The following is a 16,722-nucleotide window of genomic DNA, read 5'->3' as shown; positions in this document are numbered from 1 at the left end:
ATAAGCACTTCACTCATAAGCACATCATCATATTAACCACTTCAATTGTAGCATAATATTTTTTGTGTTAATAAGGTAGCATCATTTGCCTGACCTTTCTTCTCTATAGTTAAACATTAAAATTGTGAACTTTGGAAGGGGGGCGGGTATAGCTATTAAGGATAATGCTAAAATAAACATTTTTGTTGCGTTTTGGGCCATTGCAAGTACACCTCGTGAGAACTGTGACTCACCAAATTCCTCCATTTCCTGTGCCAGAACTCACTCACGCCTTTCTTCTCTCGCTCCTTTGGTACATAGACCCCAGAGGAGATACCTGGATACAGATCTGCTAGTCTTTTTGCTGATTATATTCTCCCAGTTAGGCCCTTTATCCTCCTGGGTTACAGTGCTGTTACAAACCACATTATTAGATGCATCAGTCCACAAGATCCACAGGTCTAAGCATAGTTATAAATATGTTTTAAAATCTGCAGTTTCAAAAAATTTCAATAGGAAAAGAAAAATTAAACTGTTCATCTATAATAGCTTCTAAAGAAACAAGTCATTGTTTTTAAAACTGAAAAATGAAGAGATAAAATCATATATTTATCCTACTTTCTAATATAGACTATATGTTTGAGTCTCCAAATAGTTGATGAGGGGAAGTTTTTCTTTATATAAATATCCTAGCTAATAAGTGAGGAAGATTTATATGATCTAAAGAGAAGCTAGAGGGAAGTGCCAACAAATGTGCAAACTACCGTACAATTGTGCTCATTTCACACGCTAGTAAAACTATGCTCAAAGTCCTTCAAGCTAGGCTTCAGCAGTACATGAACCGAGAACTTCCAGATGTACAAGCTGGGTTTAGAAAAGGCAGAGAAACCAGAGATAAATTGCCAACATCCATTGGATCATAGAAAAAAAGCAAGAGAATTCCAGAAAAACAACTACTTCTGTTCATTGACTAAGCTAAAGCCTTTGTGTGGATAACAACGATCTGTGGCAAATTCTCAAAGAGATAGGAATACCAACCCATCTTACCTGTCTTCTGAGAAACCTGTATGCAGGTCAAAAAGCAACAGTTAGAACCAGACATGGAACAACTGACTGGTTCAAAATTGGGAAGGGAGTATGACAAGGCTGTATATTGTCACCCTGCTTATTTAACTTATATGCAGAGTACATCATGCAGAATGCCAGGCTGGATGAATCACAAGCTGGAATCAAGATTGCCAGGAAAAATATCAGCAACTTCAGATAAGCAGATGATACCACTCTAACGGCAGAAAGCAAAGAGGAACTAAACAGCCTCTAGATGAGGGTGAAACAAGAGAGTGAAAAAGCTGGCTTGAAACTCACCATGAAAAAATTAAGATCATGGCGTCTGGTCCCATCACTTCATGTCAAACAGAAGGGGAAAAAGTTGAAGCAGTGGGAAATTTTTTTTGTTTTCTTAGGCTCCAAAATCACTGCAGATGGTGACTGGAGCCTTGAAATTAGAAGACTTGCTGCTTGGAAGGAAAGCTATAATAAACCTACATAGCATATTAAAAAGCAGAGACATTGACAAAAGACCATGCAGTCAAAGCTATGGTTTTTCCAGTAGTCATGTTCAGATGTGGCACTTGGACCAGAAAGAACACTGAGTGCTAAAGAACTGATGCTTTTGAACTGTTGTACTGGAGTAGACTTTTGAGAGTCCCTTGGACAGCAAGGAAATCAAACCACTCAATCCTAAAGGAAATCAACTCCAATGTTCATTGGAAGGACTGGTGCTGAAGCTGAAGCTCCTATCCCTTGGCCACCTAAGGTGAAAGGCTGACTCCTTGGAAAAGACCCTGAAGCTGGGGAAAATTGGAGGCAAAAGGAGAAGGGGGCAGCAAGAAGATGAGAGGGTTAGATAGCTTTACCTACTCTATAGACATGAATTTGAGCAAACTCCAGGAGATAATGAAGGACTGAGGAGCCTGGGATGCTGCAGTTCACGGGGTCACAAAGAGTCAGACACAACTTAGCAACTGAACAATAACAACAATAAGTGAGAAAGTAATGGTAGAATGAGAATATCAGTATTTTATTGCTCCTAATGATTAATGAATCCAGGCGTTGACTGTCAGTGGCCTTTAAGACTGCAAAAAGAGAAACAACCAGATGGGCCTCTTATACTGGTATCTGTGAAATATTGTTGCCAAACAGTGAAGCCTTACTCGGATCATGCTTCTAGATCCAGCTACCAATTTGTAGGAAATGTAGAGGACAAAAGAATATTTCACATGAGATCATTGGGATGCAGTCAACAACCACTAGACAGATGGAAACTCTGTTGGACAAATGATCCAGTTTCTTCAAAAAATAGATTGCAGATGGGTGGGGGGAGAGGTGGACAGACAGGTGGTAGAGAGATCTAAAGGTTAAAACCTACCTCATATATATATGAATGAATGAAAAATGAATGTATGTAGAATGTATGTATGTAGACCTTGTTTGAGTCCTTCCTGAGTCAGACAAACTGATTCTAAAAAAAAAAAAAAAGTAAAAATAAAAAACAAGGAAAAATCAAAGGAAAACTTTTTTAACATTTAAAAGTTATTTTAAACACTGACTAGATATTTTATATTAAAGAATTATTAAGTTTTCAAACAGTAGGTTTGTAGAAAGTCTTTGTGAAGTAATTCCTCATTAGAAAAATAACCAGTGTGCAGTAACCCAAAAATGTTTATTGGTACAAATAACAATGGGAATATATCTGAGAATTCTCTCAGTTCCAGGCACTATTAAATTTAATACAATTATGTAAAGTTTAAAAATAAAATAAAATTAAATAAATAAATAAATAGTACTGAAATTATTCATCAAAGCTAAAAGTTGATATGAACCACTGTTTCTAATAGCTAAAAGGTAGAAACAATACAAATATCCATTAACAGGAACAAGGAAATGCTATATATTCATACAGTGGAATTCCATACAGTAAGTTGTGCAATGAATAAGAAATTAAATTCTCTAGCTAAACTACCTGAGTTTGAATCCCAGCTCTGGTCCCAGTATTTCCTGGCAATATTCTCTTGGACAAATTACTTAACTTCTCTGTGCCTCAGTTTCTTCTCTTTTAAAACAAGGGTAATAATAGTATTTATCTCAGGGGATTGTGGGGCTTCCCCGGTGAAGCAGTGAAGAATCCGCCTGCAATGCAGGAGACACAGGAGATGCAGGTTCGATCCCTGGGTGGGAAAGATAGAACACACACACAGTAGATTATAAAATTACTCTAAGGACTAAGTCATTTCATAAATATATATATATATATATATATTGAGAAACCACCAGAACAAGTTAGTTATAATAATTATTATTTATTACCTTAATAAGTCTAGCAACATAATATGTAAAAAGCCAAGTGGCAAAATAAGACACAATATGATACTGCCTATATTAAGTTTCAAAACCTACCAAAAAGAAGCAGGGATTTGCATCCTTTTTTGTGTTTTTTAGGAATACTAAACCCAGACAAAGGACTTGACAACACCATATTTGATTTCTACTAAATTTTGGACAACAAAGAAATTGATTCATCTTCTCTCTCAGTATGTCAGTATTTGCTAAGCATCTTAATACAGAGAATCATTAAAAAGATACATGGTTTAAGGACTTCAACCCTGTCATTCCAGCTACTGACAATGGCACATCAAATGAATACTTGGCAGTGCTGCGAATGAATATATTTCTTGTGTAGAAATTGTGTGTTTGGATCTTCTAAGGAGTCCAGGAGAGATTTAGATGGTTATGCATTTAAAGTTACTTGCAGTGCTCAGTATCAAGGAAAAACTATAGTAGATTCTCACATTACATCCTTTTAATTATTTGATTACTCACCTTTCTGTAAACCCCACTGACAAATGAACACGATATTCCAAATACTCATCTCTTGTAGGCCGCTGTCTGTCCCTTCTGAGTTGTATGTATATAAAGAGCCAGATATTTTGTCCCAATTAATTATATAGTTTAACTAATATTATATAAATCAATGAAATATAAACTGTATATTTTGAAAAAGATTAGTAAGGAATAAGATGAAACCAGCAATGTAATCCTGTATATTCTTTATGGATACAAACAGGTATAAAAACATAAATGGGAATGAAAAATAATTCAGGATCATTGTTGCCTTTCAGATAGAGAAATGGGGTGAAGGGTTTCAATCAAATCTATAATGTTGTATGTCTCTTGTTAAAAAAATAATGCACAAAAGCAAATGTGTTAAGATGTGGCTAAGAGTTGATAAATACAGGTTTTAGATACACATTTTTCCCATTTCTGTCTTCCTTTTAAAGTCTGTCAAGACTAGGCATTTCCAAAGTTCATCAGAATACATTCAGAAGTGACTTGATATGTGGGCTTCATTAAGCCAGTGTAGAATCATAAAAGAACTGACTGGCACCAGCCCTGAATTGCGCAGTGAGGTACTCTTGTATTCCAGTGTCCAGAACTGGATAAGAAATATCCAACAATTTAAACAGTGACTCTTTGTATTCTAATTATTATTTAAGACTATTAATATTTATGGACTCAATCTTCCTAGGCACTTGTTCTCCTGGAATCTGGTTTCCCTCTGAGCTTGGGCCTGGAGAGCAAACATATCTAGCCAGACAGGCCTTAGACTGGCCTCTCATACTGATATCTTAACCTTCCCTTGACCAATTCGTCTGAGAGGATTTGTATCCATCTATTTGGATTTGAATCTAGCCTGCTGGTTGGTAAGCCCCGTGAAGTTTATTCTCCATATCCTGTCCCATGCTGGGTTTCCTTTGAATGCTCTGTGAAAACATGAATGGCATTGCTTAATCTGGTACCTTCAGAGCTGTTTTTTTTTCCTAGATAAGGAAGTCAACACATTTTTAAACATCTCATGAAATTACATAGCAAAATATCAACTGTTTCTTTAGGATAAAATCATAAGAATTATGAAATGTAAAGTAAATATTGTTGCCAGATTTGAAGAGGAAGAAAGATATCAGTATTTGACAACAGTATTCCTTACCACCACCATTACCCTCAGACCTTCAGTATGGATTGAGTCTCATCTGTATGTAAAATAAAAGGTCATGAAGCTGGCATCTGGGCCAATTTGAGAAATTGTCTTAGGAAAGCCTTTTTTTCAAACAAAGAAGTGATTAGAATCATGAGATAGTTTTCTCCACAGGTGCTTATTTTCTTGTTTACTAAAACTGCTATCACAGGATATAGTGAATCTGAATCCCTGAGCAGTATTATTGTATCTTTCTCTAGATAATTATAGTTTTGTTTGGTGGAGTATCTTAATTTTTGTATTGTACAGAAATGACATAAAATAATGGAAAACCTTGTCTCTATTCCCTTCTCTTCCACATATCTTGCTATGTGACCTTGGGAAAATCCACTTGCTTTATGAGATCTCTCAAATGTACAGTGAGGACGTGCAGTATTCTTCTTCCACCCAACTTTCTAGCCCAGTCAGGCTGTAGAGCTCCATTTTTTTCAATTCCTATTTAAAAATCCCTCACGGAGAAGGCAATGGCAACCCACTCCAGTACTTTTGCCTGGAAAATCCCATGGAGAGGAGCCTGGTAGACTGCAGTCCATGGGGTTGCTAAGAGTTGGACACGACTGAGCAACTTCACGTTCACTCTTCACTTTCTTGCATTGGAGAAGGAAATGGCAACTCACTCCAGTGTTCTTGCCTGGAGAACCCCAGGGACGGGGAGCCTGGTGGGCTTCCATCTATGGGGTCCACAGAATTGGACACGACTGAAGCGACTTAGCAGCAGCAGCAGCAGCATGGAATTTAGACAGAATAAGGTGCTACTGCCCTCTGCTGGTCCTCAGAACATACCTGCCCATCAGTGCAATGATCTTGCCCATTCAAACATCAAAGGTCTCAGTGCTCCTTGCTTTCGCTTGAGAAGACATAGCAGGAAACCACAAAGAAAAGAAGCAAATTTCATGTTTAGAAAAATTACGTTTTAAGTACTTGGGAATTAATAATTTCTTATACATTTATCAGATGCCAGCACCATTTGTGACTGACTTGCTACCAAAAAGCGCGTATCCTATAATCCCTTCACCTTCCTGTCATTCTCATCCAGTAAACTAGCAGTGGGTTCTGACACTTTGGGCTACTGTTTCACACCATTTTTCTTCCTTGGAACATATGCAGTCCACTTTTATTGAAAACACTTATGAGAAGTTTTTACGAAGTCACTTTTAGTTTTTGAATAAATAGGAAGATAATAACTGATAATGTGCCAAGTAAAGTGAACATGCATCAACAGTGAGAAAAATGCTACAAGAAGGCAGGGCTTCATTATACTCTCCAATTCCTATAGAGCTCTGTCAAGTTGTAGTAAGAGATTTATTATAATAAATTTTTTACTGTATTGATGATTGTAAAGAACTTTATGTAAGAAACTGATAAGGATTTATTAAGAGCTTGGTTTTTCTGAGCTCATCTATGTTAATATAATTTCAAAACTCCAAAATGTTAGAATCTGTTGTTATATTGTGTTCATAAGAAATGGTGCTGCCTGACTATACTCATGGGAAAGTCACGCTTGTACCTTGTTTAAATTTTATGCCTTTAAAATCTCTTTCATAATAGGTATGTGTATTGCCACTGAGGTCACTGTTAATCCTTAGAGTGGTTGGGGCAAAAAAAAAAAATTGAAGTGCAACCTACATCCCAAGTATCCTTAAGCAGAGTGTAGAAGGAGTATGTGACTCAGAGTCTGACACTTCTGTTTGCATATTCACAGAACCACACACATTTTATCCCTGATTTCCCATAGGTAGAGAGTTCAGTTCAGTTCAGTCGCTCAGTTGTGTCTGACTCTTTGCAACCCCATGAATCGCAGCATGCCAGGCCTCCCTGTCCATCACCAACTCCCGGAGTTTACCCAAACTCATGTGCGTCAAGTCGGTGATGCCATCCAGCCATCTCATCCTCTGTCGTCCACTTCTCCTGCCCCCAATTCCTCCCAGCATCAAGGTCTTTTCCAGTGAGTCAACTCTTTGCATGAGGTGGCCAAAGTATTGGAGTTTTAGCTTCAGCATTAGTCCTTCCAATGAACACCCAGGACTGATCTCCTTTAGGATGGACCGGTTGGATCTCCTTGCAGTCCAAGGGACTCTCAAGAGTCTTCTCCAACACCGCAGTTCCAAAGCATCAATTCTTCTGTGCTCAGCTTTCTTCACAGTCCAACTCTCACGCCCATACATGACCACTGGAAAAACCATAGCCTTGGCTAGATGGACCTTTGTGGACAAAGTAATGTCTCTGCTTTTTAATACGCTATCTAGGTTGGTCATAACTTTCCTTCCAAGGAGTAAGCGTCTTTTTATTTCATGGCTGCAGTCACCATCTGCAGTGATTTTGGAGCCCCCAAATATAAAGTCTGACGCTGTTTCCACTGTTTCCCCATCTATTTCCCATGAAGTGATGGGACCAGATGCCATGATCTTCATTTTCTGAATGTTGAGCTTTAAGCCAACTTTTTCACTCTCCTCTCTCACTTTCATCAAGAGGCTTTTTAGTTCCTCTTCACTTTCTGCCATAAGGGTGGTGTCATCTGCATATCTGAGGTTATTGATATTTCTCCCGACAATATTGATTCCAGCTTGTGCTTCTTCCAGCCCCGTGTTTCTCATGATATACTCTGCATAGACGTTAAATAAGCAGGGTGACAATATATAGCCTTGACGTACTCCTTTTCCTATTTGGAACCAGTCTGGTGTTCCATGTCCAGTTCTAACTGTTGCTTCCTGACCTGCATATAGGTTTCTCAAGAGGCAGGTCAAGTGGTCTGGTATTCCCATCTCTTTCAGAATTTTCCACAGTTTATTGTGATCCACACAGTCAAAGGCTTTGGCATAGTCAATAAAGCAGAAATAGATGTTTTTCTGGAACTCTCTTGCTTTTTCAGTGATCCAGTGGATGTTGACAATTTGATCTCTGGTTCCTCTGCCTTTTCTAAAACAAGCTTGAACACCTGGAAGTTCACAGTTCATGTATTGCTGAAACCTGGCTTGGAGAATTTTGAGCATTACTTTACTAGCGTGTGAGATGAATGCAATTGTGAGGTAGTTTGAGCATTCTTTGGCATTGCCTTTCTTTGGGATTGGGATGAAAACTGACCTTTTCCAGTCCTGTGGCCACTGCTGAGTTTTCCAAATTTGCTGGCATATTGAGTGTAGCACTTTCACAGCATCATCTTTCAGGATTTGAAATAGCTCAACTGGAATTCCATCACCTCCACTAGCTTTGTTCGTAGTGATGCTTTCTAAGACCCACTTGACTTCACATTCCAGCATGTCTGGCTCTAGGTGAGTGATCACACCATCCTGATTATCTGGGTCATGAAGATCTTTTTTGTACAGGTAGAGAGTAGCTGTGTTTTGAATGAGCAATCCTCATGCAACTTCCCCTTAAGGATTTCCTGACCTTTGCTTCATGGTCAGTTCTAGCTTATGGCTGCCTGTAAGAGTTAATAGATGATCACCCCAACAACAGTACATAGGCCTACCTTGAAAGGGACTTACACATGAGATTCAGAAGTACACAGACTCTAATAGGCAAAAATCACAGCCACCCCACTTCCAATTATTTAAGTACTACAGTACATTTCATCGGAGAAGGCGATGGCACCCCACTCCAGTACTCTTGCCTGGAAAATCCCATGGACGGAGGAGCCTGGTGGGCTGCAGTCCATGGGGTCGCTGAGTCGGACACGACTGAGCAACTTCACTTTCACTTTTCACTTTCATGCATTGGAGAAGGAAATGGCAACCCACTCCAGTGTTCTTGCCTGGAGAATCCCAGGGACGGGGGATCCTGGCGGGCGGCCGTCTATGGGGTCACACAGAGTCGGGCACGACTGCAGCGACTTAGCAGCAGCAGCAGCAGTACATTTCATGGTATGCATGATTTATTCCAGTTGAAGATTTACTCTGCTCTAGACCAAGAAGGAAGTTTGTATGTATTGAGCATATAATTTTTGACCAGGTATCTTATACATTTGTTATGTGTCCCTAAGAAAAGAAAGAACTCTGCTACATAACTGTTATGTATGTAACTTTAACAGTGATCTTCAGTGTTCAATATTTCAGCAGAAAAGAATTCACTTATTAATTGCTTCAAAAGAAAACTTACATTATCAGAAACTTTAGTTTTACTGATAGAGAAAAAATTAATTCAATTCTAAAGAATAAAATGGACTGAAAAGTTGTCTAATGAGACCATTATCAAGTATTTGCTGAGAAATAATAGATTTAAATTTTTTTGAGACATTTTTAACTTTGAGAAATGAAAGCAACAGCTGTGGAAAGGTGAGTCAGGTCACATCAGAGGTTTCAACTAATACAATTATGTAAAGTTTAAAAATAAAATAAAATTTAAAAATAAATTAATTAAAAAAAAAAAGGCAGAATATTACTCTGGGAAATGAAACCTAAAATAAAAGATTAAAATAACAAAGAGTTGTACTAACCGTTATTCAATTTATATATGATTTGCTTTCAGTTTCTTTTCTTTTTTTTTGTTTTGCTTTCAGTTTCTTTTCAAGATAATTTGTTACAATAAAAAGGGCAGGGGATTTGGAAACAAACTTTGGGCTTGAAACCTAGTTCTACCACTTACGTAATTGCTATATGGCCTTGGGCAATCACTCAGTTAAACCTGTTTGAACTTCTGTGTCCTCTTCTTTAATTTGGCAATAACAACATGCATCTTACAAGATTTTCAGTATTAAATGAGATGTATATTTATGAAGTGCTTCAAGTGACTGCAGAGTTAGTTTTCTTTCCCGCTGTTGTTAATCATAGAGTAAGGTTTACTCTTACTTAGAAGCCCAGCAGGGAGTCCTGGGAAGGAAGGTTTGGTTTTAGAGGACCTTCCCACACCCAGACTTGGTTACCAGAAAATACCGTGGCAGCCCTGCTGGCGAGTGTGTGAGCCAGGCAGCAGCCTTCATAAGGAGGGAAAGGCTTAGAATGAGCAGGTGGGAAATTCATGATACGCCCTCATTCTGTGTGTAAGGCCAAGCTGTAGGCTCACTCGCATTTCAGTTAGTGCCCTCCTAACCCCACCAAAATGTACTCTAATACCAAGTAGAAAAAATTCTGAACTACCTGGAATTTTAGATTTAGGTTGTGATGGATTTTATTATATGTCCTAATTGTAATAACTACCCAACTCTACATTTCCTGCTATATGCACAGTACAGTGTTCAGGTACGTTTCGTATATTCTCTAATTCGTATAATACTTTTGATTTTAAAATGTCCCTTTTAAGAGATAAAATGACAGAGACCTTTAAAGGATTTGATAGCAAGCCCATAGTTGCCAGTTAAAAATGTGTACGTTGCTGATTGCTAAGCTTGTATTGCCATAAGATGTGTTTAGATAAATCCTTTGATCACATTCACGATTATCTGTGGCCTCTGTAACCTTCTGAACTGTCCTGACCCCGTCAGCTCCATGGTGATATATACTATGTGTTCTCACAGAAACTGGCCCCTGGAGTCAGCCAGTTTGCTTACACCTGTGTACAGGACCACCCCATTTGGACGAATCAGCAGTTTTGGGAGACAACCTTTTATAATGCGGTGCAGGAACAGGTTCGCTCCCTGTATCTCTCGGCCAAGGAGGACAATCATGCCCTGCATCTGAAGCAAAAGGTAAGATAAAGAAATGTATTTGTGTGGGGCTAGGGTCCTGGCTTCAAGGGAAGTTCAGTCAGGTATTATCTAGCCACTTCCTACCAGTGTATTTTTGGAGAAGGCAATGGCAACCCACTCCAGTACTCTTGGCTGGAAAATCCTATGGACGGAGAAGCCTGGTAGGATGCAGTCCATGAGGTCGCTAAGAGTCGGACACGACTGAGCGACTTCACTTTTACTTTTCACTTTCATGCATTGGAGAAATGGCAACCCACTCCAGTGTTCTTGCCTGGAGAATCCCAGGGACAGGGGAGCCTGGTGGGCTGCCATCTGTGGGGTCGCACAGGGTCGGACACGACTGAAGCGACTTAGCAGCAGCACCAGTGTATTTGGGGTTTACTTTAGGAAGCCCCCTGGTGAGCATCTTTCTTCTATTGATTCCTGATGTTTTTTTTTCCCGTAATAACTTCTTACTACAGTTCTGTAGCACTAGAATTGTTTTATTATATTTTAATAAGAATTCCCTGGAAACATTTATAGGAAGTTGAAACAAGTCAACCTAAAATACCTAGGCAGATGTCTCTGTGCAATTAACTTCTTGAAGAAATGTCCAATTAAAGTTGCGTGCTATGTCACTTCAGTCGCGTCCGACTCTTTGCAACCCTGTGGACTATAGCCCACCAGCCTCCTCTGTCCAGGGGATTCTCCAGGCAAGAATACTGGAGTGGGTTGCCATGCCCTCCTCCAGGGGATCTTCCCAACCCAGGGGTCAAACCTGCATCTCTTATGTTTCCTGTAGTGGCAGACGGGTTCTTTACCACTAGTGCTGCCTAGGAAGCCCAAATTAAAGTTAATTGAAATTTTGAAATGTCATACACTAGCTGTCTGATCTTAGGCAGTTCACTTTAGTTTTCTGTGTCTTATTTCTTCATTAGTAAAATGAGCATACATGATTATTGTAAGCTTTTAATGTCTAATACAAGTGTAGGGCATTGAAGAGTTCCTGGCACATACTAAATCATAAAAGTTAGAAATTACTGTCCTTATTAACTGAACTTAGAGCAGCATGAAGGGCTGATTACCAGTGTTGATTCACTTTAAGAGTAATTTTTTGGAGTAATTTGTTGGGGCTTTTTTACCTTTTTTATTGAGTAATTTTTCCACATGCTGGGCTAATACATCACTGCTGATCCTTTCCTGCATTTTAAATTTTCCTTATACTGTGTGAGATAAATGAACCTAGATAGCTAACTGAAACTGCCTGATATTCATACATTTCTATGCCTCAAATAATTTTAACTATATTATTGGTCTACTCATGAATATGATAAGAACAGAAACTTTTAATAACAAATGGTACTATCTGACATCTATCAGATATTCCAAATTATTACTATACAATTAGTTTTAATTATTTTCTTAATTTAAAACTCAAAAACACCAGATGCACTTGGATAAAGGAGTAACTTGGGCCACATCCAAAGAGTATTAGCTTGAGGTCATGTTGTAGAGATGATTGGCCTCGTAAGGTGCTTTTGATAATTTTTAAAGAAAATACAGTGCTGACATGGGTATGAGGGGACCCAGGCAGTGCTAGTGATAAAGAACCTGCCTGCCAGTGCAGGGGATGTGAGAGACACAGGTTCAATCCCTGGGTCAGGAAGATCCCCTGGAGAAGGAAATGGCAACCCACTCCAGTATTCTTGCCTGGGAAATCCCATGGACAGGGGAGCCTGCTGGGCTACAGTTCACGGGGTTGCAAAGTGTCTGACGTGACTGGTGACTTGGCACAACATTGGTATATCTCCAAAACATTCATAAGGCAAATACATGTCATTGCTTCTATGTCCTCTATTCTGTAAAAGTGTGCCTTGGAGCCCCAGGTTAGATATGAGTAAGACTATAGATATACCAGCTCTTCATAAGCTGTAAAGTACTATGCAGGTGTGGGTTACTGCTATTGTTTAACTCTTCAGCCTATGGGAAACCCCTCTTAAAAATCCCATGGACACCTGTATACCCATTTAACGATAATGTTTGACTCCCACATTTACAAGGAAATCTAGCTCTACTTTTTTGTGACTTGGGTCATTCTGTCTTTTTCAACCAGAGAGCAGAAGAAAAGAAACATAGCGGAGTATTAGAAAATGCTACTGGCACGTTTGACCAGAGCATTTACAGGTATTTCAGGTCAATAATTTGTTGTAACTGGCTACTTGAAGGTGATAGAGCCAGAGATAAGTATCAATAAATGCAGTGAAATGTTAGCAGTGAGAAGTGTGTATCTCAGTGCCTTGCTGCTGTCTCCTTGGATTTGTTACATGGCTCCATTCAAGGCCTGTTGGAGCTCAGAAAAAAGAAAGACTAAGTTTCGTGTTCTTGTTATATTTTTTTAATGTATTTCCACTTTTACTGACATAGGTATTTAATAGATGAACTATTAAAATATCTTCCATGTTTTTTGAAGCTTGTGTGAAGTGACAGATTTTGATTTTGTTTTGGTTTGGTTTGGTTTTTAGGATAAACTTCCTGATGACCAATATCAGGAGAAGACAGCGATGGACCTGGCAGCTGAGCAGCTACGCCTTTGGCCCACTCTGAGCAAATCGACTCAGCAGGAGCTGGTGCAGCGTGAGGAAAGCACTGTCTTTAGTCAGGCCATTCACTTTGCAAACCTCATGGTCAATCTGCTGGTTCCGCTGGATTCAAGTAAAAACAAGCTCCTAAGAGCGTCAGCCCCAGGAGATTGGGAGAGTGGGAGCAACAGCATCGTCACAAACAGGTACCGAAATGTGGGCACACACAGACACCCTGTCCTTCTTGGTTTAGCAAAAAATACGAAGTATTTGGGGTAAATGGTGCTATACACATTTCAAAAATTAACCATTGTCCTCACCTTCAGACTTGCTCAGCTTTTCTCTATTAAAAGACGTTGACTACATCCAGCTATTCTTAATTACTTCCCATACCCTCTTCTCTTTTATGACCTCTGACTTTTTAAATGTCTCACGCATTACTGATCTAGCCCTTTCAGTTACTTTCTGCCACAGCAACTTACAGAAAGCACTGTGGGAAAGTACTAATGGACTCTGATTAAAGTGATTATTTGTTTCTTGGCCTGCCTTTTCCTCATCTTACCCCTTGCATTTGCCTATAATCATGTCCTCAACCATTCCTTGTTCTAACACTTTCCCTAGTGGCTCAGATGGTAAAGAAACTGCCTACAGTGCAGGAGACCCAGGTTTGATCCCTGGGTCACAAAGATCCCCTGGAGAAGGGAATGGCTTCCCACTCCAGTATCCTAGCGTGGGAAATCCCATGGACAGAGGAGTTTGGCAGGCTTCAGTTCATGGGGTCACAGAGTCAGACACGACTGAGCAACTAACACTATCTCAACCCTAAATACTTCCTGTACCACTGAAAATAAAACCCATAGACCATAAGGCCTAACAGGATCTGGCCCCTGGCTGCTGCTCAGACTTTATTTCTTACACTCTTCTATCAACCAAACTGGTCTCCCTGTTCAACATTCAAAGCATGATACTGCCTCAGGGCCTCTGTACTTGTTATACCCGCAATCTGGGATTCTCTCTGAAATAGTCACAAGAATCCCTTCATTTAGTGTTCTGCTCTGATGTCACCTACCCAGAGAGACCTTGCTGACTTCCTGTCTTAAGTAGCACATCCATCATTTTCTTTTTTTTTTTTTAAGGTACTTTGATTTTATTTTATTTTTAAACTTTACAATATTGTATTGGTTCTGCCATATATCGAAATGAATCCGCCACAGGCATACATGCCTTTGTTTCTTTCATGACATTTTCTACAATTTGATTTACATAGTGAGTGACTAAGGCACCTAAGTTGGGTCCAAAGGACAATGCCTGAAGGTAGCTTCCAAGTGTAGGCGAAACATCGTGTTTCGCCACTGTCACTTATAGAGGAGCCGTGGAGTTAAGTGGGGTTTCTGCTTGAGTACACATCCCTTTGAGCAAGTTTAAACTGCTGTGGAAAGTCACTGTGATATACTAGTCATTTGTTAAATTTGAGTACTGAGCATGATTTCTTCCCTTGACTTTCTTAGTATTGCAGGAAGTGTAGCTGAGAGCTATGATACAGAAAGTGGGTTTGAAGATTCAGAGAATAATGACATTGCCAATTCTGTTGTGCGTTTCATTACCCGATTTATTGACAAAGTTTGTACGGAGAGTGGAGTTACTCAGGATCATATCAAGAGCCTGCATTGCATGATACCAGGTAATCACTTTGCAGACATCAGAGAACTGGAATATTGGAAATAATTGAATAAGGATTATTCTTATGGGTCATTTTCCAGCATAGCACTTGGCTTCCAAGTAGCTTAGTCATGCTGTTTATTTTTGTTTCGATTTGTTTTTTAAATAGCTTTAAATTGTATAAAATATACGTCATAAAATTTGCCATTTTAAACTTTCATAAATGTAAAATTCAGTGGCATAAATTATATTCACAATGCTGTACAACTACTACCAATTGTCTATTACCAAAGCTTTTCCATCACCCCGTACAGACAGTCTGTACCCGTTAAGCAGTAGCTCTCCGTTCTCCGCTCTGGCCCTTGGTTGCCTCTTAATTCGTTTTATCTCTATGAATTTGCCTATTATAGATAATGCATATAAGTAAAATCATATAATACTTGTCTTTTTGTGTCTGACTTACTTCCTTTAGCATAGTGTTTTCAAGGTTTATCCACGTTGTAGCAGGTTTTGTGACTTCATTCCTTTTATGACTGAATAATACTCTATTATATGGATATACCATATTTTCTTTATCCATTCATCTGTTGATGGACACTTGAATTGTCGTGACTTTCTGGCTCTTGTAAATAGTACTACTATGAATATTCATACACAAGTGTCTGAGTTTTATTTTCAGTCTTTGGGGGTATATACCTAGGAGTGGAATTGCTGGGTCATATGATAATTCTGTGTTTAGCTTTTTGAAGAACCACCAAACTCTGATTAGTTTTCAATTCCAAAATATCCAGAATTTGTTTTAATTCTGCTTGTTTGGTACTCTTTTATTTTGAATTCTCTGACTCATCCCAGGAATTGTAGCTATGCACATTGAAACCCTAGAAGCAGTGCATCGAGAGAGTAGAAGACTTCCACCTATACAGAAGGTAATTATTCCGGACTGCATGCTTTGAGGGAGTAAGTAAAACCTCCTAAAAACAGCAACAGTAGATTGTTGTGCCACAGAAAGTACCTTCTAACATTCTACAGACCAGCTCTAGTTTTAATGATACATTAAACTTTGAGAGGAGTTTACATGTAGATCCTCATAAAAAGGATGGTGAAGCAGAATAGGAGATCAACAAAGGAGCAATAATAATCTCTTGTTGAGTCTACTTTTATAGGCAGGGCATAAATTGTGAACATTCTAACTTCTAAGCCCAAGCCAAGGTTTTATGTTCTGCCCCCTTCCCCAAAAAAATGACTTAGGGCAATTACTATAAAATCACCAGGTTCCTCAATCTGTATGCATTACAAGCATACATCACAAACATCTGGGAAGTCTATTAAAAATTGAGAGGCCTGAATCTCAGCCCAGCCTCCTGAATTGGAGTACCCTGGGACTTGGCCTGGGAATCTGTACTTTAATAAGTATCCCAGGTGATTATTTTGCAGTTAGTCTGGCACCAGTCTGTGGAACTAGGGTTTAGGACCCTCTTACCTATGTAACAGAACTATTAAAAATAAATTCAAAGGAGAAATCAAAAGCCAGATGGAAAGGAAAGATGAGTCTATCAGAAATCTGAGACACAGTGATCATTATACTTTGGCTTTACATTTTAGCTCTGAGCTTCCTCAAGCCAACAAAGAGAATTGTCCGGATTTGTATAGTTTTTATTGCTCAGTAAAAGAAAATAAGTGTATTAGAGCTTCAGGAGAGATGGACTTTTTTTTTCTAGCACTAAACTCTTGAAGGGAGTGTATCATGTGGTTCCTTATTTCCCAAGATAGGTAAATGGTCATAACTTGGCCGTTTTTTTTTGTCTTAATATTTA

General features: G+C 38.9%; 1 protein-coding gene across 1 annotated transcript in view; it reads left to right on the top strand.

Moving 5' to 3' along the window:
- The window catches only part of SBF2 (SET binding factor 2), a 498,680-nt gene that overhangs the window by 407,209 nt on the left and 74,749 nt on the right, over positions 1-16,722 (top strand). The window contains exons 18-21 of the mRNA XM_070383912.1: positions 10,521-10,691; positions 13,193-13,455; positions 14,758-14,930; positions 15,761-15,834. Of these exons, the coding sequence (XP_070240013.1) occupies positions 10,521-10,691; positions 13,193-13,455; positions 14,758-14,930; positions 15,761-15,834 (681 nt within the window). The remainder of the gene's footprint in view (positions 1-10,520; positions 10,692-13,192; positions 13,456-14,757; positions 14,931-15,760; positions 15,835-16,722) is intronic.

This window comes from Bos mutus, chromosome 15 (genome assembly GCF_027580195.1).
Source record: "Bos mutus isolate GX-2022 chromosome 15, NWIPB_WYAK_1.1, whole genome shotgun sequence".
Classification (NCBI taxonomy): Eukaryota; Metazoa; Chordata; class Mammalia; order Artiodactyla; family Bovidae; genus Bos; species Bos mutus.
Note: the sequence above shows the minus strand (reverse complement) of the source record. Positions and strands in the feature narration are given on the sequence as shown.